At 61.3% G+C, this 23392-nt stretch overlaps 1 protein-coding gene across 5 annotated transcripts; it reads right to left on the minus strand.

Moving 5' to 3' along the window:
• Positions 1–98: 98 nt before the first annotated feature.
• SREBF1 (sterol regulatory element binding transcription factor 1) lies at positions 99–23158 on the minus strand. Of its 5 annotated transcripts, XM_026521170.4 has the most exons (20): positions 22906–23157; positions 10355–10453; positions 8554–8985; positions 7980–8167; positions 7757–7894; positions 7455–7676; positions 6698–6812; positions 6302–6522; positions 5859–6060; positions 5563–5741; positions 5040–5301; positions 4791–4957; positions 4427–4595; positions 3843–3951; positions 3432–3541; positions 3184–3316; positions 2851–3016; positions 2215–2415; positions 2017–2125; positions 99–1668 (listed from the first exon to the last, which is right to left on the minus strand). In XM_026521170.4, exons 1-20 carry the CDS (start codon positions 22994–22996, stop codon positions 1439–1441), a joined length of 3543 nt encoding a protein of 1180 aa, XP_026376955.1. In that variant the 5' UTR covers positions 22997–23157; the 3' UTR covers positions 99–1438. The 5 variants fall into 5 exon arrangements, with proteins under 5 accessions (XP_026376955.1, XP_026376951.1, XP_026376952.1 ...); XM_026521166.3 differs by lacking the exon at positions 10355–10453 and having other exon boundaries at positions 7980–8188; positions 22906–23158; XM_026521167.4 differs by lacking the exon at positions 10355–10453.
• Positions 23159–23392: the final 234 nt, after the last annotated feature.

The raw sequence follows: 23392 nt of genomic DNA on the forward strand, positions 1-23392 counted from the left end.
ATATACATATATATAATATATATGGAGACTGTAAATGTTAAGACGACTAGTGTTCTTATTAGTATATTGCTTCACACTGAAGATTGTGTGTATCGAGCTGTTTCTAAAAGATGTTTATTTTCCTTAAGAGTAAAAAACAGTCATTGCATTCAGAAAAAAAAAAAAGTCAATAAAGATACAACGATTGTTTTGGAAGTTTGCAGCCCGTGGATTCTAACCAGATTCCGCTGGGAGATGGGGGCCAGGCCTTAGGTGGGGGGTGGGGAAGGAATGGAAGGCACCAAGGGGCAGTCAAGGATTCTAGTCCTTACGGTTACTACAGGGACAGGAGACCAGCCCCTGCTGCGTGGACACCTACCCAGACCCCAGGCGGCCTCAGGGTCTCAGGTCGTGTGGGGGCCCGAATTCCCCAAGCGTGGGAGAGGGAGAACCCGGGACAGGGTGGGAAGATGAGACCAACAGCCCAAATGGGGATACCAGGCTGTAGCTCGGATCACAACAGATCCTTAAGGACACGGAGTCATCCTCTCAGGTCACCCTGGGAACTGACAGGAGTAGAAGCAGGGAGGTGGGAAGGGACAGCTGAGACCACAACAAGACCTGAAGGATTAAGGGTTTGATACAGCCCAACCGTGTAGCCCAGAAATTGGTGGAATCCAGGTCACCTGGAGGTCACTGTGACAGGCCTCCCACATCGAAGGGACAGTGTTGGTCCCTTTGGACTGATGGGAGTGGGAAACCTTTGTCTGGGTGCTGGGGTGGGAGGAGAGGGAGAGGCCCAAAGGACCCTGTCTGGTCCGCTAGTCTATTAGCTTAAGCACACACCCTCCTCCCCAAAGGAACAAAACCCAGATTATAAATAATTTCATCTTTTATTCTCTGTACAAAACTTCTCAACCTATGAAAATAAAGTTTGCAAAAGGCAAAGTAACACTTGAGCCTCAGAGGCCAGGAGGCTGGTGCGCCCTGATCTACATATGTACAAGTCTCTCCACAAGGGAGAGAGGCGCCTTGGAGTAGGACCCCCTTGCTGGCTGGGAAAGCCAAGTAGGCCCCTCAGCTCGGTGAAATGTACCCCTCTGTGAGACAGGAGAGGGAAAAGCCACTGGGTGGGTGCCTGCCGAGCAAGGTCACATCGGCGGGCCCGGGGCCCTGCAATCCCCCGATCCGCCACCAGAGGTCAGCACCATGCTGGCCGCCGCTCGCTCGTCGGGTTGGGGCGCAGTTGGGAGGGGCGGGGAGGGGCGGGGAGGGGCGGGTCGCGCCCCCTCCGGCCTCCCAGGTCAAGAGGCAGCAAAAGCCCCTGAGCGCCTCCCATCCCCCCAGGAAACAGTGCAGTACGTGGGTGGACCGTGGGCACTTGGGGTCTCCAGCGCTGCCTTCGGCCGTCGAGGCTCCGGCCCGGCACACAGGCCCGGCTGGGGCCGCCGACCGGGATCTAGCTGGAGGTGACGGTGGTCCCGCCGCCCAGGCGCATGAGCATTTGCTGGCAGTCGTGCAGCAGGCGGCGATCGCCGAGCTTCTCGAGCGTGCGCGCCGCCTCGGCCAGCATGCCCACGCGCTGCCCCGGAGCCGACAGGAAGCCGGGCGGCAGGTAGCAGGAGGCCAGCAGCAGTGCCTCGGCGTGCTCCCGCCGCGTGGGCCGCGGTTCCAGCTCCGCCGCCGCGCCTGCGCACACCACACGGGCGTCAGGGGCGGGGCCGCGTCCGCGCCGGGGCGGGGCTCAGGGTCCGGCCCCGCCCCCTCCGGCCCCGCCCATCTCAGGCGCACGAGTGGAGCCTCAGACCCCTCCCCAGGGCCTGTCCCGTACAAGGAACTGGAGCACAGTCGCCTACCGCGCGGGTGACAGTGGTCCCCAGTGGATTTCTCTGGTAGGAAATCGCCCTCTGGCAACCACCGTGAAGTCCCTCGGCCTCTGCTCGGCATCCATCACACCCTATCCGGGCCTTCCCAGCGGGGCGGGGCGGGGAGGCAGGGCCCGAACCCACCCCCTACCAGCGCAGCGCCCCCGCTCACCTTTGCCGCAGGGGCCTGCCCTCCTCCGCAGACTGCGGTCCAGGAGCTGGTGTGTCCGCGTGGGGCTGGCCCCCGCCATCAGCCGGGCGGTGGCCTCGTGCAGGAACACCTGGGCAGGAGGGGGCCGGGAGACTCGGGGTTCAGGCCGGACCCCCACCCTCCCCACATCTGCTGGTAAGGGGCCCCGTGGGCACTCACCCTCCGCATGGCCGGCCGGCAGCTCTGTGCCAGACGCCTCAGGCCACTCAGGTCCCGTTGGAAGCCGCGCAGTTCGAGAGCCGAGGCCTGGGCCCCAGCGCCCGGGCCCTGCGAGGCCTGCGTGGGTGCAGGCGGCTGCTGCCGCCGCCACAGGCTAGTTCGTGCCACCAGGAGCAAGTCACACAGGAGCAGCTGCATGGCCTGGGGTGAGGGAGCAGGGCAGGGGTCACGGGGGGCTCCAGCTGTGGGAGGGGACGGGTGGGGGCCCGCGGTGCCAGGGGCCGGCTCCGGGCTGCACTGCCGAGGCACTGCACCCGCGTCACTCACGTGCAATGCAACAGCAATGCACCGCGGGGCCGCCCGCCTCTCCAGGCCCCCACGCCTGCCACCTGCCACAGGAGTGGCCTCCAAAGAGGGCTCTGCCAGACCCCTCACCCCCCCGCAGTGGGGCCAGAGGGGGGCAGCCACTCTCCCCTGGACCCAAGCCTTAGCCAAAAAGCCAGGCGAGCTGGGCCCGCCGGCCGGTACTGGGGGGCTAACCCCACAGTCTTCTGCCGCACAAGGGGGGACATCCAGGGATGGAAAGGGGGTGACCGCCCCCCTCAGACCTGCCAGGCCCCCGGCACCACCCCTCACCTTGTCAATGGAGTTGCCAGCTGGTGTGGTGGCCAGGCTCTCCTGCAGGTAGCCACTGGCCTTCTCACACATGGCCAGGCTGGCCGGGCCAGACTCTGCCTTCCCGCGGCCCAGCACGGCCCGGGCAGCCTTGAAGGAGTGCAGAGCCGCCCTGGGCAGGGGTCTCCTGTTGGGGCCAGGGCAGAGGACTGATGGTCAGACCGGGCCCGGGCCCTCACGAAGCTCCCCGCTGCCCTGGCTCTGGCTTCAAGCGACCCCAACCGCAGAGAACAAAGGCCTGGGGGGGGGGGCAGCACCGAGCTGGGGGGCCGGGAACACCCGGCCTCTACTCACTCAGACTCCTGCAGGGCACGGGGCAAGTGCTCCACCAGCGGGTACAGCCGCTCAGCCGCCTCCTCGTCACGCCGCAGCCAGTGGGTCACCACAGCCGTCAGCGAGGCCCACCACTTGGCCACGGGGTCTGTGCCTGCGGGGGGCGGGGGTGGGGAGGCTCCCTGAGGCTCAGCCACGCTGCAGCCCAGGCGGAGCCGCTGCGGAGCTGGGGGGCGCCGGGGCTCCCGGGGCGGGGGCTGGGGGCTCACCGGTGGTGGCGGCCATGCTGGAGCTGATGGAGAAGCCGCAGGCAGGCGCCCCGGCCAAGTCGGAACAGCTGTGGAGCAGCTGCAGGTACCCCAGGGCGTCTGAGAACTCCCTGTGGCGGAAGAGACGCCTGGCTCTTAGGCCCGGTGGCAGCGGTCCTGCGAAGGCCCTGGCCCCCTCCCCTCCCACCAGAGCAGCCTGACCTCCCCGCTCTGTCTCTTCCTGGCAAGCTGCCAGGGAGACCGACCCAGGGAGGAACAGACGCGCCGAAGGCTGCACAGCAGGTGGAAGTATGCACAGCAGGTGGAAGTAGCCCGGTGCTGGCCACCCCCCCACGGCCCCGGACACAGCCAGTCCCCGGCTCTACCATGGAGGGAGCCTGCCTTGGGGGGCGGGGGTGCAGGGCCACTCACCTGTCCCCATCAGCCGCTCCAGGGCTGGGACTGGGCTGAGCCACACAACTCAGTGCTCGCTCCAGGAGATGTTCGCGGAACAGCTGAGTCACCTGGGCCAAGGGGTCCACTGTGGGGAGGAGTGGGTGAGCGGGGCGGCAGGAGGGCCCCCCCTCGTCTCCACATTCACCTCTCCACACCAGCAGCTCTTTCCTGGGCACGCGGGTGGGACAGATAAATACCGCGGCCCGCTACCCCGGGCAGTGTAATCTACTTCATAACACGCCTTGACCAGCTCTGTTCCTGCCATCTGATCTCCTTACTCAGCACTGCTCTTGCCTGGGATCACCTCCCGAATCAACCACCTGCCCCCAAACTCCTGTCTCTCTCTTTGCTTCTGAAGAGCCCCAACGGAGACAGACCCAGCCTTCCTGCTCCTGCAGCCCCCACAGCAACAACAGACGGGGGGTGGGGGGGTGGGCATTAGACCGGGGTGGGCAGGGACATCCAGAGGTGCAGGGACAAGGGATGGGACAGGAATGAGGAATGGGAATGGGCCATGAAGGAGGCAGGGCGACGGGATGGGCATGGCGGCGAGAGAGCACCTGGGTTGCCGGCCAAGCTATACAGGCTCTCTCTCGGGGCACTGCACACGGCCCAGTCCCCATCCACGAAGAAACGGTGGCCCACGGGGTGGCACAGCCACTGCATGGCAAGAGGCACCGAGCCGCTTTGTGCCAGGCAGGCCTGGCGGGCGCTACTCAGGAAGAAGCGCTGTGGGGGAGGGGAGCGGGGCTGTCACACTGGACCCAGACAGGGACTCACACCCAGCCCTAGGACTGTGACCCCAGCTGGGCCTAGATCCCATCCCCCTCCCCCATAACCGTGAGCCCCTTGCCCCGGGAGCCACCGCTAAGAGCTGCAGAGACAAGCCCCCAGCCCTGTCCCCACCGCCCACCACCCACTCACTGTCAGAAAATGCAAAGCCCGCGGGAGACTGGTCTTGACCCTCAGCGCGGCGGCCACATAGATCTCGGCCAGCGTGGCCACGGACACGGCGTCCCCCGCACATTCCGCCAGGTTCAGGGCGCTCAGGGCCAGATTGGCGGCAGTGAGGTGCCCGCCCGCGTACTTCCCTGGGAAACGGGCAGGAGGTGAGGCAGGGGTGCGGCAGCGGGGCGGCGGGAGCCCCCAGGCCCAGTTGCTCGCCCCTCATACCCATGGTGTGCAGCTGGTGCAGCTTGTGGTAGACGAGCGCCGCGTCCCGGGCGCTGGTGCGGGCGTCCGCCTGCAGGGCCCAGTCCCTCTGCAGGCCCCCGGCCCGGCCCGCCAGCCAGCGGCCCACCCACAGTCGCTGCAGCAGGTGGCGGATGAGGCTCCAGAGCAGGCTGCAGGCCAGGTCCAGGTGGGAGGTGGGCAGCGGGCGGCCCAGGGCCCGCAGGGCCAGCCACAGCTGCTGGGCAGCCTGGGCGAAGTCCCCCTGGGGACGAGCGTTTTCCAGGTGAGAAAAGGGTGATCAGAGTATCTGAGCACATGATACCCCTCCTGCTCTGAAGACTCTTCCACCTCGGGCTCCCCACCATGACCCTGGCGCCCCCCCGTCAGTGGGAGTCCGCGGGGTCGACAGGAACAAGGAGGGCAGGGCGGGGAAGAGAAGTGACACCCAGCGCCTTCCCAGGTGGTGCCCAGGTCCTGGCCCTGCCACATCCCCCGAGCCCACCCCCGGGAGCCGGCCCCTTACCCGGGCCAGGTCCAGGTCAGCCTGCTCGCGATGCCTCCAGAAGTGCACAGCGGGGCCCGAGTGGGGCCGCGTGACCGGCTCTCCGTAGACAAAGAGAAGCGCCAAGGAGACCAGCACCAGCAGCCCGTTGGTCAGCCAGACCAGTGGGGGCAGCAGCCACGGGGCCCAGCCGGGGCCATCTAGGGACAGACAGAAGGGCTGGTGACACAGCTCCCTGGAAATCCAGAGCCCCGGCCACACCCCCCGAGTTCATCCCCCCTCTCTCCCAAGGATACCCACGCTGGGGCCCATCCTACCTCTGCCTTCGGCACCCAGCATGTTGCGGCCAGGACCGTGGTAGGTGCTGCTGGCATCCGAGGGGCTGGGGAGACCCCGGCTGCCCAGCAGGGAGGCCAAGGGGTTGCAGGAGAGACAGAGGAAGACGAGTGCGCACAGGGCCAGGCGGGAGCGGTCCAGCATGCCCCGGCTGCGGGGGGACAGCAGCTGCTCGGGCTTCACCTGGTAGGGGTGGGCAGGTCAGCGAGGGCAGCGCGGGAGTGGCCCAGAGGGGATGCAACAGGGAAGGAGGGATCAGCCCCCCACCCGGCCTTACTGTGGGACCCCAGGTGGCTACAGGCCTTAGTTTTTCTATCTATCAAATGGGGGTTATGGAGGCTATGTCAGGGGCCTCTTCCTGACCTAGTCCTGGGGCTCAGATATTGAGGGGACACAGACAGGGGGGAACATGGCAGGGCCCAACCTGGCTGTCCTCAAAGACTGGGCTGTCGGGCTCCGAGTCACTGCCACTGCCACCACTGCCACTACTCCTGCCTCCAAGGGACAAGGGGCTGCTCTGAGAGGGCGAGCCGGCGTCCGAGGGTGGCGGGCTCAGCGTGTCCACCACCTCGGGCTTCATGCCCTCCATGGGCACGTCTGTGTTTCCTCCACTGCCACAGGCTGAGACCAGGTCCTTCAGAGATTCTGTAGGTCAGAAAGGAGCAGGGCCGGGGGGGTGAAGGCTTGATACCCCACCCAAATCAGCTTAGGGCCCCGTGGAGAGGGGGAAATGGGAATTGGTCTAGCTCTCGAGGCCCTTGTAGAATTGGGGCCTAAGGGGCGGGTGCAGGAGTTGGGGCGGGGTGAGGCCAGGACTCACTGCTTTTCTGGGCCGCAGAGCGGAGGCTCAAGTTCTCCTGCTTGAGCTTCTGGTTGCTCTGCTGTAGGAAGCGGATGTAATCGATGGCCTTGCGCAAGACAGCGGACTTGTTCAGCTGCAGGGGGTGGGAGGGAGACGGCACAGGGGGCCGTTCAAGCCTGGCACTGGGCACCTAAGCGCGGTGGGGGGGGGGGCTACTTCACAATGCCGCTGCCTCAGGACTGTTGCTCTTGCTGTTGCCTCTACGGGAACGTTCTTCCCCTCGTAGAACCTATCTCCCAGGACAGGCGCGAGGATTCATCCAGCAAAGGCATGCAACAGGGTCTGGCTAACTCCCTCCCTTCCTTCCGCTCTTGGCTCCTGTGATCGTCACCCTTGCAAAGTGCTTCACACGGGTAGCCTCATCGTCCCTCTCCCTGTGTTGTTTTCCTCCACGGCACATATCCCCACCTGGCGACTCTAATGCTTACTGCTTTATCCTGTGTATTGTCACCCCCCTGTCCCCCACTAGAACGTCAAGTCTCTAGACAGCAGGACTTTGGTCTGTCTGTTCCCTGCAGTGTCCCCAGGGCCCAGATTAGCCCCTGGCACGCAGGGGACCTGCCATGAAGTTCAGCTGAATCAGTGGCACTGGCCAGGCCCAAACAGGCTGAAACCCACAGTCCAGGCTCAGTTTGAAGCCTTCTGGGTCTTCCAGTCCCCTGCTCCCCCCCCCAGGGTCACCCCAGAGTGTGCCTCTGAATGCCGTTGCCCGCACCTTCGCCTCAGTGCCCACTACCAGGTCCTTGAGCTCGATGATTTTGTCGTTGATGGAGGAACGGTAGCGTTTCTCGATGGCGTTGTGGGCGGTGCGCTTCTCCCCACGGCTCTGGGCCGAGCCCGGGGCCTTGCCGCCGGCTGCCAGCCGGTTGATGGGTAGCTTCTCGGCGTCCACTACCAGCGGCACCGTGGCCAGGATGGTTCCTCCACTCACCAGCGTCTGAAGGGCCAGGCGCAGGTTACCGGCCGGGCACGCACGTGCGCAGAACCGTGACCTTCCGCCCTGCCCATGCCACCCACCTGCAAGGGCGCCGTCTGCACGGCCGTGCCAGGGGCCAGGGAGCCGATGCCCGCCGCCTTCACCGTGCCTGCCATGTCTGTCTTCATGGTCGTCAGGAGCAGGGAGTCTGCCTTGATGAAGTGGGGCTGCAGCAGGACCTGGCAGGGGGACAGGCCTCAGCCAAGAGCTGTGAGCATGGACCAGGGGCCGCCCCCTCCTCGACGCCTGGCCAGACCTCCTCACCGGGACCTGCTGGATCTGCGAGGTCACTGCGGTTGTTCCAGGGGCTGCTGTGGGGTTGGCCGTGGCTGTCAGCAGCTGCTGGGGGGCCGCATTCTGGACCTGGGTGTGCAAGGAGACGGGCGGGACCCCTGGCAGGGAAGCCAGTGGCAGGCCAGGCAGCGGCTGCGGGGTGCTCCCTGGAGGGGTCCCTGCAGAGATAAAGGCTGGGGCTGCGGGCACAGGCTGCCCTAAGCCACTTGCAACCCACCCCTCAGGGCCCTATCACCCTATGACCTGGGATGAGTCATCACCCCTCATGGCTTCAGTTTCCTGTGGCGACAACCCCCCCTCAAATGTGCTAGCTCTCCAGCCCCGCATTGGTTTCTGGAAGGGCAGCGTTGATGTGGACAGCCCAGCAGAGTGGGAGGCAAGGCTTCCCCCCACAGTAAGCAGAACACCAGTACTGCCAGTTCCGGGGCGTCTGAGGCAGTAGAGCACTGGCCCGATGGCTAAAGCCCGCCAATGCCTCTACCGGGGCCACGGCAGACCCTCCTCTCTGTGCTCGTGCGGTCCCCTCCCCCCACACCTCCCTTACCTGTGGAGAAGCCTCCCGTGGGGCTGGGATAGCCCAACACAGGGCTAGAGTTGAACTGTGGCGGGGCTGGGGCGGGGAAGCTCTGGGGCAGGAGGGACCCCGGCACGGGCTGCGGGGTTGGGGGCTGCAGGATGGTCAGCGGCAGCGGCTCCTCCTTGATACCAGGCCCAGGGGAGAAGGCAGGCCCAGACGGGTACATCTTCAGGGAGGTGGGTGCAGGCTGGGGAGGGGACAAGGGTGGAGGTGTCGCCTTGGGTCCCCCCAGGAAGCCTTCGAGTGGGGAGCTCATTGTGGCAGGAGATGGGGACAAGCTGCCCGGGGAGCTGGCATCGGGACTGGCAGGGTCTGTGCCCCCTGCCCCGCCCCCGGCATAGGGCGGGTCGAACAGGCCCGGGAAGTCGCTGTCTTGGTTGGTGATGAGCTGCAGCATGTCTGGAGAAAGGAGGAGAGGCCATGTGAGTGACAGCAGGGCAGCGGCTGGCCCCTGTACAGCGCATCCCGCGCTTCGTGCCTCCGGTCCACACAGCTGTATGTGTGGGGCAATGGTGCGGAAATAGAAAGCCACCCACAGGAGCCCGTGCTCCCAGACACACAGCCGTTTCCTGGGCACCTGTGACACCTGGAGCGATGCCTGGTGCTTCTCATGGAGCCAACAGCCCGTACAACAGCTGGACAAGGTCAGTGCCCCACACCTCTGCTGAGGCAGAACTGGAGTTGGGGCCCCAGACGGCTGACTTCAGAGCTGCCAACCCCAACCCATTCCTCCGTGGAACAGACCGAGGCTTGGGGCTGACCCAGCTGCCGGCCACGTGTGTGCCAACCAGTGTGTCCCATGCCTGCAGCCAAGCAGCCTCGGGACCAGGCCATTCAGGGCTTCAGTTTCCCCTCTATGAAAGCAAATGTTGGCTGTCCTGCCTCGTTCCTCCCCGTACAGACTGGGACACACTCCCTTGCCACTGCCCTAGCCTCTCCCCCAGCTGGCGGGTGACTACGGCCTGGCTGTTCGCCTGGGGCCCTCTGACCCACTAGGGACAGCCACCGACTGGGTTAAAGTGCTCTGCAAGATCCCCAGCCTGAGCTCCCGGCCCTGCCCACCTGCCCACTTGACGTGAGGCCTGGACCAACAGCCTCCTCTCACTAGGCCTCAGTTTCCTCATCTGCACAACAAAAAAGGAGGAAGCCCTTCGTGGCAGGGTTGCTGCAAGTCTTGGCGGGCCAGGAAGCTGGCCACACAGCGGGCCTCACTGCTGCCTGCCTCCAGCCAGGTGCCCAGGCAGGGCAGTTCCTGCAGGAGAGGACCTTCTCTGGACTCCAACAGCCCGAGATGGGGGAGCCGGGCTCGGGTCCCCCTGGGCCCTCCATGGGAAACACCTCGTGGGCTCTCCTGTACTTTCACTGGCAGGGCCCCCATCCTTCACCCCCGCCCTCAGAGCCCCTCTGACAGATGGGGAAACTGAGGCCCTGAAAGACAAGCCGACTGAATCCAGGACTGGGGTCCCGGATTTGGCTCCGGGGAGGGGGGACAACTGGCCTCCTCCCTGCTTCTTTCCCTGGAGCCCCGGAGTGGGGCAGAGGACCCGGGAAAGCCCCCCTCACTCCACACGCCGGGATGGGGGTAAGTACTGCGGGTGGGGGTGGCCCACCAACTCCAGTGGGCGCCGGCAGCTGCCACGCCGCCCCCTCGGGAACCCGCTCTTCCCGCTGGGAGTCGGGAGTTCCACGGCCACTGCACACACACGCCCCCCTCTGAGGAAACCGGAGGCTCTGTGATAAAGGGGTGAGGGGCTCCTCCAAAAAATACCTTCGAACGTGCAATCCATGGCTCCGCGGCCCTGGCCCGCCGCCCCTTCGGGGCGTCCCGGCCGCTGGCCTGCCGGTCTCCGCGCGGCGCCGACTTCACCTGTCACGGCTCGGCCGCGCTATAAAGCCCGCGCAGCGCCCCGCCCCCGTCGGCCCCGCCCCCGTCGGCCCCGCCCCGCCCCGCCCCCCGGGGCCGCGGGCCGGGCATGGGGTGAGCGCGCGCGGCCAATCAGCGGCCGCGCCGCTGCCTCACTAGGGCCCCGCCCCTGCCCCCGCCCCACCCCCGACGGCGGCTCGGGCTCGGGTTTCACCCCGCGGCGCTGAATGGGGCCGGGGTTACTCGCGGGCGCCGGCCCTTAACCCACTCGGCGCCGACATCCGCCGGGGTTACTGGCGGTCACCGGCCCCCCTACGCCCCCAGCTCCAACCACCTCCGTTAGCACCTCGGAGAAGTGCGGCGGAGTGGGCGCAGGGCCGGGAGGACCCCGGCTGGGATGACCCAACACTCTTTCCAAATCGCTGGCCACCCTCACCGGGTCCCACCGCTAGGCCTCAGTTTACTTCTCTGGACAATGGGATAATCACATCTCCCTGGCCTCGAAAGGGAAAACAAAGGAGAAAACGGGTGAGGCGCTCAGTACCACGAAGCGCTGAATTAAGGCCAAGGGCTGCCTGGTGGCGGGTCCCGGGACCTCCCCTTCCTGGGGCAGCCCAGCATGGGGCCACCCCCCACCACATGGACGCCTAATAACAGGTCACTGCCAGGAAACTGAGGCCCAGAGTGAAGAAGGGAGACCCTTATCCCAAAGTTCACATTCATGTAATACTTGAACATGATTCTCTGTCTTCGCAGTTGTCCTTTTGCAGAGAGACCTGCGTCTGGGATGGGGGGAAGGGGGTCAGCAAAGTCTACCCTGGCTCCCAAGGCCTCACAACCTGCCCCCAGCAGTCACCAGGTCAGGTCTGACTCACTTGTTCCCTGTAGGGTCCTGGGAGGCCAAGAGGCAACCCAATCCCTGGGACACAAGGTGAGGAAGGCAGGGGTGTCAGCCCTAGGGTGACAGGCTCTGGGGGTCTTTCGAGGAGGTACCTAGGACTGCCTCCCCTTCTGAGTAAGGTCAAAGTTCGACACACATACAGATGAACAAAGCATGGCCAGCTGCCCAGGTTGTCAGCTTGAGCTTTTGTGGCCAAACAGACCTCCAGCCAGTCCTGCCCCAGCCTTCAACTGCAGCACCCGCCTGGCCCTCCTCGGGCTCCCAGTCTCCTGTGGCCTCGGTGGGGGGCTGAATCCTGGGCAGGCACGCATGGCAACTGAGCGAAGTGGGCCAGGAGGGACTCCAGCCCCAATCTCTCTCCCTCTCCACCAGCCTAACAAGGAAACTCAGCCTCATCTCCCTCACACACATCCAGCTCCCAGTCTTTCTAGAACTTTCCATGGCTTTGTAGGAGATGCCAGGGATAAAGAACTTATCCTCTAGCACCTCCACCTTCCTCTCTCCTCAGCTTGTGGGTGCTCACACTTTCCCTCATCCCCCCCACAAAACAAAACAAAGCATTGCTGTTGGAAAGGCTCTGACCTCACCCGAGTAACTGAAGACAGGTTAGACACCGAGGCCTGGATTCCAGAACCGAGTTTCAAAAGCAGACCCTCGCGGCTCTGTTCTTCCTTCCCATGTTCCCCAGTTGTGGAGCCCAGAATGTGGCAGGACCAACAAGTAGGTACTGGCCTGAGACTTTTCAGACCAGGGCTAGAGGCAGCCCTCAGGGTGTCAAGCCCGGGCCACCCGCTTCCCCGCTTCCCCGTCTCATCCTCTCTTCCCTTCAGCACATCTTCTCACCTTTGTTTTGCATTCCTCACAACTCTGGGCTCTGCCCCCATCCCATCCTGAGGCAGTAGGAGGGAGAATGGTCACTCAATGTCCCCCTGAGGGTAGCAGGAGTCAGGAAAGGCTTCTGGGGGGGGGGGGGCTGGCCAAGGGGCAGAAGAGACAGTCTAAGCTAAGATGCAGCGAGAAAGAGGGCCTGGGTGCCACGAGGCTCCTGGTGGCATCGGAGGGGCCAGCCTTACCCTAACCTCCCATCTCCCTCTCTCCTGGAGCTGAATCTGTCAGCCTATTCCTGCAGGAGCTGGGTGTCAGAGCTAAGACTGGGCTTGGAAATTCGAGACCAAGCCCCACAGCCCACCTCCTCTCCCACACAGCCCAGGGGCCGACCTTCCCTCCGAGCCTCGCTTGCCAGGTAATTGCAGGCAGATCACTCCCCTTCTCTGAGCCTCCACCCCTCGTCTCCAGAGGTAACAGCGGTGGGATTCTAGAAGGGCAAGTGTGTTTACTGCAACATTATTTATGACCACTAAGTTATGCAAGCAGCCTAGGCTGTCCATCAACAACGAACAGATGAAGATGTGGTATGTATACACGATGGAATACTACTCAGCCATCAAAAAGAATGAAGTCTTGCCATTTGCCAGGACATGGATGGAGCTAGAGTGTCTTATTCTAAGTGAAATAAGTCAGTGCGAGAAAGCCAAATGCCGCATGATTTCACTCGTATGTGGAATTTAAAAAGCCAAACAAAGGAAAAAGAGACAAACCAAAAAACAGACTCTTAACTCTAGAGAACGACCTGGTGGTGACCAGAGGGGAGGCGGGTGGGGGGATGGGTGAAGTAGGTGACGGGGATTAAGGGGACACTTAGCGTGATGGGCACTGAGTAATGGATAGAATTGAGGACTTTATATTGTACACCCGAAACTCACATAACACCGCATGTTAACTAAAAAAATGAAAATAAAAAAATAATAAAAGAGCAAGCGTATGGGGGCGCCCGGGTGGCTCCGGCAGTTAAACATCCAGGTCTTGATTTTGGCTCCGCTCATGACCTCAGGGTCGTGAGATGGAGCCCAGCGTCAGGCTCTGTGCTGGATGTAGGAGCCTGCTTAAGATTCCCTCTCTCCCTCTCCCCCTCCCCGCCCTCCTGCTTGTGCGCGCTCCCTCTCTCTCTCTCTCTCTCTCTCAAAACGAAGCAAGTGTATGAAGCACCCAGCATTCAGCAAGATCGCAATAAAGCTTCGTCCCTCTGCAGCGACTGGAATGGTCTAGAACTGTTAAGGCAGGTAGTGAATTGCCCATTACTTGCAACGTTCAAGTCGGAACTCCGTACACATTTAATGGAGACCGTTTTATGGAGAGTAAATCGGGCTGGGACTGGAGTGAGACGAGAGAGGTACCCACTCCCAGCCCTGGGAGCCAGGACAGCGGGCCCCAATAGACTGGCCATGGCTCCCAGCTCTCGGACCATTCTCCGGTGAGCTGAGCGCAGGGCTTCCAGCAGAGAGAGAGGCTCAGATGGCCCGTGAGGCTCCCGCATGCCTTCCTTGAACACAGGAAAGAGGAGACAGGGACTCTGGGCCTCAACGGGCCCACGTCGCAACTCCTCCAAACTTTCACCTTCCCCACCTCCTCCCCAAGCCTGGATTCCTTTTTCCTCTCCTTTCCAGTCCTGCCCCGATTCTATCAGGGCCCAACAGGAAACCTGAGCCCGCCCGCCCTCCCTGGCTCTACCTTCAAATCTCCTTTGGAAGGCAGATGTGGGCCAGCCTTTTATTCTCTGGCCTGTTTATTCTGCGAGGCCATGATGGAAATCTTGGGAGGACCCAACGCCATGAACCGGCAGGAACACAGCTCTGATCATCACAGGGGCCTGTAGCCCATCCAACCTGTATGAGGCCTTGAACCCCAAACGAGCTCTGCTTGCATGCCTCTCTGGATGGGGAGCTCACCACTTCCCTTACATGGCCTGGTCCAGGACGCCCAGACTTGCTTCTCTGACAATGTCTGCTGCCTTTTCTTTTCTCTTTTTTTTAAAGAAAAGCGTGAGGGGTAGAGGCAGAGGGAGACAGTGTCCTAAGCAGACTCTGCGCTGAGCATAGAGCCTGACACAAGGCTCCATCTCATGACTCTGAGATCATGACCTGAGCTGAAATCAGAGTCAGACACTTAACTGACTGGGCCTCTCAGGCATCCCTTCACTGCCTTTTCGTAAGTGTCCCCTGTGTGTCAGGCCTGTGCCGGGCACTGGGGTACAGGGACGTAGCACAAAGAACTTTCCTCGTGGAGCTTACGTTCCAGTGACCAACGATCTGCACATACATGGAGGAATGTGGGTGCAGGTGGTCATGGGCACCACGAAGAAACTGAGGCAGTATAAAGAGAGATTGAGGGGCCACTACAGATGAGATGATCCGGAAGCCTCTCTGAGGGGGCAACATCTGAGTAGAGGCCTGAAGGAAACGAGGAAGGAGGAAGAATGTCCGGGGCAGAAGGAGCAGCAAGTGCAAAGGCCCTGAGGTAGAAGCAAGCTTGGCGGGAGGATGATGAGACAGCAAGGAGGCCAGTGTGGCTGCAGCAGAAGGAGCAAAGGGGGGGATAGAGGTCGGGGAGGCAGCCAAGGAGCTGGGATTCCAAACACAAGCTTGTTTGTCCTCTGAGCCAAGGACACCAATGCTCCAGGAAATGGGCAGGAAAGGGGTTTGCAGCTGTCCGGTACGATGCAAATGTGATTTGCACACTTGCACAAGTGTGAAGAAGAGTGACGGTATAAAGCAGCGCCGGCACAGGAGAGGGCACGGGACAGGGCTTATGGGACCCCTGCAGCGTTCCACCTCTTCCCGCTTCATGAAGGGCACAGGGCAGGGGTGAGGCACTCACCCGCCATCCCAGGAAGCCGGGGCTACACCCTGCCTGCCATTTGTCCCTGCTGCTCCTGCCAGTACCTCTTCGATCCTCCTGAGGACTCGGGTCAGCAGGTTTGCATGTCCTCAGCTAGTCGTGTAGGCAACAGGGACAGACTCCCCTTTGTGCACTCAGGGCTGCCCGGGGGTGCAAGCGTGTGCCGGCTCTTCCTGGAATGGGACGGGCCCATGGCGAGAGCCCCAGGTGTACCTGGGCATGGGCCCTCTAGACGGACAAGGAAACTAAGGCTCAGAGAAAGGCCCTGTGTGTCCAAGGGCCCACCACTGCCAAGTAGAGAATCTGGGACTCAAACCCGGGTCCACCAACCCCAGAGCCCCTACTCATCAGCTCCAGCCCGCCAGGGACAGGAGGGGGCCCTAGCTCCAGCCCGGCTCTGGCCCGACCTGCTGGCAGCACTCGTCTCAGCTCAGGCAGTGTGTGTAGAGTGCACAATGGGGACAGGAGGCAGCACGAAGCTCAGTAAGGCTCAGCTCGGGCACTGCCCCTTCTGGACACCTTAGCGGCCAGGCTTGGCGGGGAGCCCCTCGAGGCAGAGCCGGGGCCTGAACCAGCGTGTTACCCCAGCATCGGTCAGCACAAGGCGGAGCCCAGAGGGGACCAGAGCCAGCCGGCCCCCACCCCACTGCTGGTCTCCAGCCATGGGCTCTCGCCCAGGCTGTTCCCTCTGCCGGGAATGTCCTTCCCACTGTCCTGTCTACCTAGCAAACTCCTGTTCCTCTTTCAAAACTTGTTCTGATGTTAACTCCTGAGATTCTTCCCTCAACTGTGTCACCCCACCCACTAGCTCCCATTGACCCAAACCAAACGACCCTGGACATGACCTGTAAGAGAGCCATTAAATAGGATGCTGGTCAGTACCACTTCAGACATCTTGTCCTAGGTGTGGGCTTGGGGCACATACTGATCATTCTGGAAGCTGAAAACCAATCCATAGGCCTGAGACAGTGGCAATCTGGGAGTAGTGCCCTACCAGGGAGCAACTGTTCCCAGTCTAAATAGCAGTGCCGCACACTTCTTTATATAAATTATATCTATTTCCCCCTTTTGGGTTGTTTCCCTGCAGCCTCCTTTTAACCCGAAGTGGATGTAGGGGTTCGAAGGGAACATGCTGTTTTAGGGCTGCTGGGCCGCTCTCTGGAAAAGAGAAACCCCTTTACAACCTCCCCGGCAATGTGTCCCATTTCCTCACTGCATCACCAGCACTGGGTTTTATAATTTTTATTTACTTTTGGTTGCTTTGTTTAGCCCTGAGACCTGTGTGACTGGAACCTCGAAGGTGCTTGAATGTGTATTCCCAAGGCTGCCTGCCCTGAGGTGTTTTTTTGTTTGTTTGTTTGTTTAATAATTTTTATTTTGTTATATTAGTCACCATACAGTACATCCCCAGTTTTTGATGCAACGTTCCATGATTCATTATTTGCGTATAACACCCAGTGCTCCATGCAATACGTGCCGTCCTTAATACCCACCACCGGCCCTGAGGTGTTTTGTGCAGCGAACTATCAATGGTGACCCGAGGCTCAGAAACACCTGCACTGCTCTGGCCCTCCTCTGCCACTACCACCGACCCTTCCTCCGCACATTCTTCTGCCTGCCAAGCAATCCCTGCTGGGCCTGGCCTTCCTGCTGTTTCTCACAGGTCTCTAGCTCCTTCAACCCCCTCAGCTACCACCAGGCCTAAGCCACACTGGCTGGGCAGCGGGGGGGCTGTGGTGAGTCAGGGGTTTCAAGGCCTCTGTTCCTCACCTGTGCACTGGGTGCGGGGGTGACAAAGGCATTGCGAACTTTCCTTCCAGCTCTACTCTCTTTATTTCCTTTTTTTTTTTTTAAGATTTTATTTATTTATTTGACAGAGAGAGACAGTGAGAGAGGGAACACAAGCAGGGGGAGTGGGAGAGGGAGAAGCAGGCTTCCCAGTGAGCAGGAAGCCCGATGTCGGGCTCGAGCCCAGGACTCCGGGATCATGACCCAAGCCGAAGGCAGACGCTTAATAGCTGAGCCACCCAGGCGCCCCTATTTACTTATTTTTAAAGATTTATTCATTCATTTATTTGTCAGAGAGACAGAGCGAGAGAGAGCGTGCACAAGCAGAGGGAGGGGCAGGCAGAGGGAGAAGCAGACTCCCTGCTGAGCAGGGAGCCCGATGCAGGGCTTGATCCCAGGACCCCGGGATCATGACCCGAGCTGAAGGCAGATGCCTAACCGACTGAGCCACCCAGACACCCCATACTCTCTGTATCTTTAATGGCAGCTAAGGACAGGGTGCTTGCTCCCCTAAGGGTCAGGCAGGTGGAGAGGTGACGGACTCCCCACTAACCTTGACCGGCCCCACCTTGTCTCCCAAGCAGTGACCCGGAATCAAAAGGTGGCTGCTCGGAACTTGAAACCATAGCCCATAGAAACTTCCAACACAGGCTCCGTGGATCATCTCCTAACATGTGTCAAGCTAAACATATGAGGTGCCAGGTCCCAGGTAAGTGCTCTAAATGATGAAAATTGGTTGAGGGCCTACTATGTGCTGCTTAAGCCCTTGACCTAACTCAGCTCATCTGATGCCCACACCTCCAAGAAGACGGCTCTATTATTATTCCTAGTCCACTGATGAGAACCTGAAGGTCAGAGAGGTTAGGCCACTTGCTCAGAGTCACACAGTAGGGATTGAATCTGAAGACCCCTGGGCTCCAACGGGAACCCCAGAGCCCTAGCATGTGACTGGGAGGGACAGGCTTGCTGGGAGATAGCTGGAGGGTCATTTGGGGGGAGGGGGTGAGACTGAGCAGGGTTCCAGGTCGGGAGGAGGCTTTTCCAGGCCACCAACTCTTGCAGGTGGGATGGACCCCCATCCCTGCCCCACCTCCCACCAAGTCCGAAACCCAGCAGGGGAACCAGACACCTGGATCCAGCCTCAAACACCCTCCTTCCCAGGAGCCCCAAACCCGTTTCAAAGGCTCTCCCTCCACCCCTCCGTGGAGCCACATGGGACAGAGGTCTTACACATCCGGCGTCCCAGTCGAGTCTGGGGACCAAAGGGCACATCCACAGGGCCTGTGGCTGGCAGAAGACAAAGCCAGAAATACTTCCTCTGGCCCGCGCTGCCATTCCCACCTGAGCTGCACCTGTTGGCAGGGGGGCGAAGTCCGGATCCCAGGCCTCTGCCCGGCGGTGACCCCTGCCTGGGGCGGACCAGGTCACTCGGAATGTTTGTGTCCAGCGAGGTGACCATCGGGCAGGAGGTAACTCCCAGACACCTCACCCCACTGCCAGCATGCTTCTCTCCATCCCGCAAAGAGACAGGTCCTGCAAACCCTGCAGGTCTGGAATGCAGTGCTGACACATGGGACATCATCCTGGGGCACTGGGGAGCCAGGGCTGTTTGGGAACTAAGGAGTTACAGCCCGGAGCTGGGAGCTGAGTGGTAAGCAGCCCTGAGCTGTGTTTTCTCTCTTTTTTTTTTTTTTTTCTTTTGAGAGAGAGAGAGAGTGGCAGTGTGCACGCATGCAGGGGGCTGGGGTGCAGGCAGAGGCAGAGGGAAAGGGAGAGAGAGAATCTTTTTTTTTTAATAAGATTTTATTTATTTATTTATTTATTTATTTATTTGAGAGAAAGAGACAGAGATAGCAACAGACACAGCAAGAGAGAGCACCGGCTGGGAGGAGAGGGAGAAGCAGGCTCTCTGCTGGGCAGGGAACCCGATGCGGGGTTCGATCCCAGGACCCTGGGATCATGACCTGAGCCGAAGGCAGACGCTTAACTGACTGAGCCACCCCGGCGCCCCTTGAGCTGTGTTTTCTAAGAGGGGCCCAAGCTTGGTGGGCGTGGGGAAAGAGCTGGGCGTGAGATACCATGGGGAGAGGTGTGGGGTGGGGACTGGCCTGGACCCAGAAAATAGCCAGGCGTGCGTGGGCCCTAGGAGCAGACCCTCCTGTGGTTTGTCTGGGCACCTTGGCAGGGACTGCAGGGCCGGGAGGAGTGAGGTCCGGTAAGGCTACTCTGGCTTGGAGGACTGCAGGGGTATGACAAAGAGTGATGGCGGAGGCATCCAGGCAGAGGGCCGGAGAACTGTACCACCAAAGGCTTCAGACAAACCAGAGCCCGCAGGACGACTCCCCCATCGGGCCCAGCACCGCCCGGGAGACAGGGAGGCCCCAGCCAGAATCCCATCTCTACTTGCCTCTTCTGCACTTAAAAGCATGTGCAAGATCTGATCAATGAATCAGCAAAGAGGTGAAGCCTGCCACAGGCTTAACAATAATCCCAAACACGGCCCGGGCCTGCTCCCCTGTCCCCGCCGCCCACAGCCGCCAGGGACCCCAAAGCACAGAGCAACCCCGGGCGGGAGACGATGCTCCCTTCACCCACGGAGCTAAGGGCTCAGGCTGGCAGCTCCACCCCAAAACCCGCTCACATGACAGAGGGCTTGGCAAAGGCCGGCAGCAGGGCTGGGTGGGGCTCAAGGCCCTTGGCAGGCTCCCTGGTGACAGTCCTCTGTCTCATGACTCAAAGACCGAGCTCCGGGCTGGGAGGGGGAGGTGGCCGCTTGGCCTCTGACCCCTCTATGACCTACTCACAGGCCGCCAGCAGAGCCCCACGTGTTGCAGCCTCCTGGGTTCCCTGTTCTTTTTTTTTTTTTTTTTAAGATTTATTTATTTTAGACAAAAAGAGCACGCACTCCAGTGGGAGGGGAGGGGCGGAGGGAGAGGGAGAGAAGCAGACCCCCTGTCGAGTGCTGAGCCAGCCCCAGGGCTCCATCTCATAACCCTGAGATCACGACCTGAGCAGAAATACAGAGTCCACGCTCTACTGACTGAGCCACCCAGGGACCCCGGGTTCCTGGTTCTCTTGCTTCCTGCCCCTCCCTCCACTCTTAGGAGCTCAGCAGTTAACAGCATGGGCCCCGGAGTCCACAGCCTGAGTTTGAATCCTGGCCCTGCCACGTTCTAGCTGTGTGACCTCAGGCAAGTCACTTAACCTCTCTGTGCGCCTCAAGGCACTCCTCTGTAAGATGCAGATCTGAAGTCTACCCCACTCAGGGTTGTCAGGAGGGCTCACTGGTCAGCTAGGAGCCTGGGATACAGTAAGTGCTCAATTAGTGTTCCCTGCTCATGTTGTGGTCCACGACCCCAGCTGCTGGGGGGGGGGGGGCTTCCGACATTCAACCCAAGCATAGCACTCCCTACTCCCGTCCCCCCAAAACTCCACACCGCCTCCAGGGCCCAGCCCATCTACCCTCCAGGAGCTCGAGGACTGCTCGGCCCACCTCTCGACCCTCTTTCCTCTCAGGGGACCTGGAGACCTTCGGGCCCTGCTCCTCCCACCCCCACGTCACTCTCTAGATCTTGAATCTGCCTCGTTCCAAGGGCAGGGTATGAGCCTCAAAAGCAGGTCTGGCCCCTGAGCATCAGACTCCCCTCCCAGAGCCTCTGCCTATGGAACTAAAGGAGGGTCCATCCAGGCAAAGACGGGCCTGGGGGTCCACTGCCGTATTTATGAGAACAAAACAACGTGGATGTCCATCAGTGGGGGACTGGGGGGATAAACCAGGGAACCTGATTGTTGTCTGGCTGTTGACACGGAACAAAGCGGGTTACAATCTCCTCTGAGCCAATGGACCCTATTCTAATTTCTAAAAGTATAGATTAGCGGTTGCCTGGGGCTGGGTGTAGAACGGGGAGCAGTTGCAAATTGGCAAAAGGAATCTTATTGTGGCCATGAAAATGTTCTAGAACTAACGGGTGATGGTCACACAACTTGGTCAATGTAACAACTTATTGTACACTTAAAATGGGCAAATCTTACAGCAGGTAAGTTATACCTCAGTGGTATTGTTTTTAAAAAGCAGATCACCAGTACACAGCCATTCCAAAAAAATAAAAATTAAAAGAACACACACACACATAGGAAAACAATCCCCCACATAATTAACACAGCTTATCTCTGCATGACCGGTTTACGGAAGATTTTCTTTTCTTCTTTTTGCTCACCTGCACTTTCTAATTTTTCTACAATGCGAAGAGATTCATTGTGTAATTGGGGGGGGGGGATGGAAAGTTTGGATAAAAAACGAGAAATCTGCTGTAGTGGGCAAACCTCACACCCACCCCAGCAAGAGGCCCCAGTTGTCCCCCTTCTCTCCCAGATTAGAGCGGGTGCATAATGCCCCCCCCCCAACAGCTGCAGGGGCCCAGTCTTTGGGCCTCGGGACATAATGCTTCTGTAAATGAGTCAGTGAGAAAGGTCTATGCCAGACCCGTGGCCCTGATATACCCCCCTCCCCGAAACCACTGTCCCAACTCCCTTAGGAAGGGAAGCATTAGTATCCCAAGCAGGAAACTGAGGCTCGAGGATTGAGAGAGCTTGGGCAGGATGGCAGAGTATGTGAGTAGTGTCCAGATTCAAGTCCTGACCCCAAAGCCCAGGTCCTCACCACCTGGTCATGGTGCCTTTCAGGCTGCACTACTGGGTCTGGGGCTTGTGGAACTGTAAGGGGAGTCAGGCTCAGATCTCCCCAGGGTCCGGGGTTTGGGGTTCATCACTCCAGCATGCAGTGATGGGGAAGGCTGCTTTGGAAAAGCCCCCCAGTCAGGTCTCTCCTCCCCGGGGCTCCCCTTGCCTGGCCCACGGGGCAGGTGAGCTGATAAGAACCCAGGCTAGCGGCCAGCTGGGCTCATATGCAAGGCTGCAGCAGGGCAGGAGCGAGTGACTTAGATGTGTCTGTTCTGCCAAGCCCAGGGGGCCGCAGGCTCCAGGGACACATCCGTCCAGGTGGTGGGAGGTCTGAGTCCTGCGCTCTTGGCCTCAGGTTCCCCATCGACCAAGCGCCACTTAGCCAGTGTTGCCGAAACTGCAGAGGGCCCATGGAGGGCCGTTTGCTGGGGGCTGTGGTTTGCCCTGTTACACAATGGGGCGACAGCTTCCCAACTGGTACCTGCCGCACCGTCCCCAAACCTCTCCTCCGTCTAGCAAACAAGATGCTTTCAAAGATGTGAGTAAACCCGCGCCGCGGCTCCGCCCCAGTCCCTGGGCTGGCTGGGAACACATCCTTCCCCCTTGGTCCCGGGGCTGACCCTCAAGTCTCAGCTCAAAAGTCTGCTCAATAGAGGTCCCAGCCTACCCCTGCTCCACCCCAACGCGCAACTAAATATCCGTTTGCGGGTTTTCTTGAGGATTTTCGTGCTCCCAAGAAAAGGAGGAGCCCAGGTCGGTCTGTGAAGCCCCTGTGCCGAGGACGCGGCTTGGTATGCAGTAGTTGCTCAATAAATGTTTGCCCAAGCGATGCCCATCTAGGACTAGGAGAACCGGACGGGGGCGGGAGGGAAAGAGAGAGGGAGGAGGGACAAGAGGAAGCGCCGCGCGCATGCGCCCGAGCTCTGCGCCGAGCTGAACTCTTGGGCCGGAGGGAATGACCGTGAGTAACCCCGCGCTGACGTCAGGGCCGGGGCAGGGGCGGGGCCTCGGCGACGCCCCGGTCTCCAGGCTCGCGGCGGCTGCCACTGGGTTGAGAACTCGCCGGCCGCGCCGCGCGGGGCCCCGGACGCCCGGAGGCGCACGTGCCCGGCCCGCAGCCTCCAAGGGAGTCGGCGAGGCGCGGCCCGAGACGCCAGGGCGGGCGCAGGGAGGCTCGGCGCGGTCTGGACCACGGGGCCCACAGCGCACAGCCCAGAGGCGCGGGGAAGCCCCCGCGCACACAGCACGGAGCCGGTGCCCGCGCCCCGCGCCCCGAGCCGGCCCGGGAGACAAAGGCCGGGCGCCGCCGGCGCGCCACCCTCGCGCGGAGCCCAGCCGGCCCTTGACGTACCTTCGATGTCCGTCAGCAGGGCCGCGTCCAGCTCGCACGGCTCGGCCAGCGCCTGCTCCAGGGCCGCTTCGCTGAAGGGCGGCTCGTCCATGGCGCAGTCGCCTCCTCCGGGCGGCCCGCCGGGCCCGCCGCCGCGTACGGACTTTCTCAGGGGGCGCCGCGTCCGCCGGCCCCGGCCCGCTGGCGCCGCTGCGCGCGTTCGCGTCCCGTCCTGGCCCCGGTGGCGGCCCGGCGCCCGCGAAAAGTTCCTCGGAAACTGGGTTCCCCTGCTGTGGCTCTGCAGGGAGGGCGGGGTGGGGGCGGGGCCCTGGCGGGAGGCCCCGCCCTCCCGGGTTGACGGGGCCCCACCCCACATGGAGAGAGCCGGGACGGCTGCAGGGTCGGCCTCGCCAGCCTACCCCCAGCCGGCCCCTCCATCAGTGTGCCCTCCACTCATTCATTTCATCCAGCCTCTTGCACAGCAGCGTCTGGCCCACTGCTGCGAGAA

Source organism: Ursus arctos, unplaced genomic scaffold, assembly GCF_023065955.2.
Source record: "Ursus arctos isolate Adak ecotype North America unplaced genomic scaffold, UrsArc2.0 scaffold_14, whole genome shotgun sequence".
In the NCBI taxonomy this organism is placed as follows: Eukaryota; Metazoa; Chordata; class Mammalia; order Carnivora; family Ursidae; genus Ursus; species Ursus arctos.

Coding starts and splice junctions, on each gene's coding strand:
- SREBF1 (XM_026521170.4), bottom strand. CDS start 22,996: ATGGACGAGCCGCCCTTCAGCGAAGCGGCCCTGGAGCAGGCGCTGGCC. Junction 6,813..7,454: donor TAGTGGGCACTGAGGCGAAG/GTGCGGGCAACG, acceptor CACCCCCTGCAG/CTGAACAAGTCCGCTGTCTT. Junction 3,017..3,183: donor CGTGCCCTGCAGGAGTCTGA/GTGAGTAGAGGC, acceptor TGGCCCCAACAG/GAGACCCCTGCCCAGGGCGG.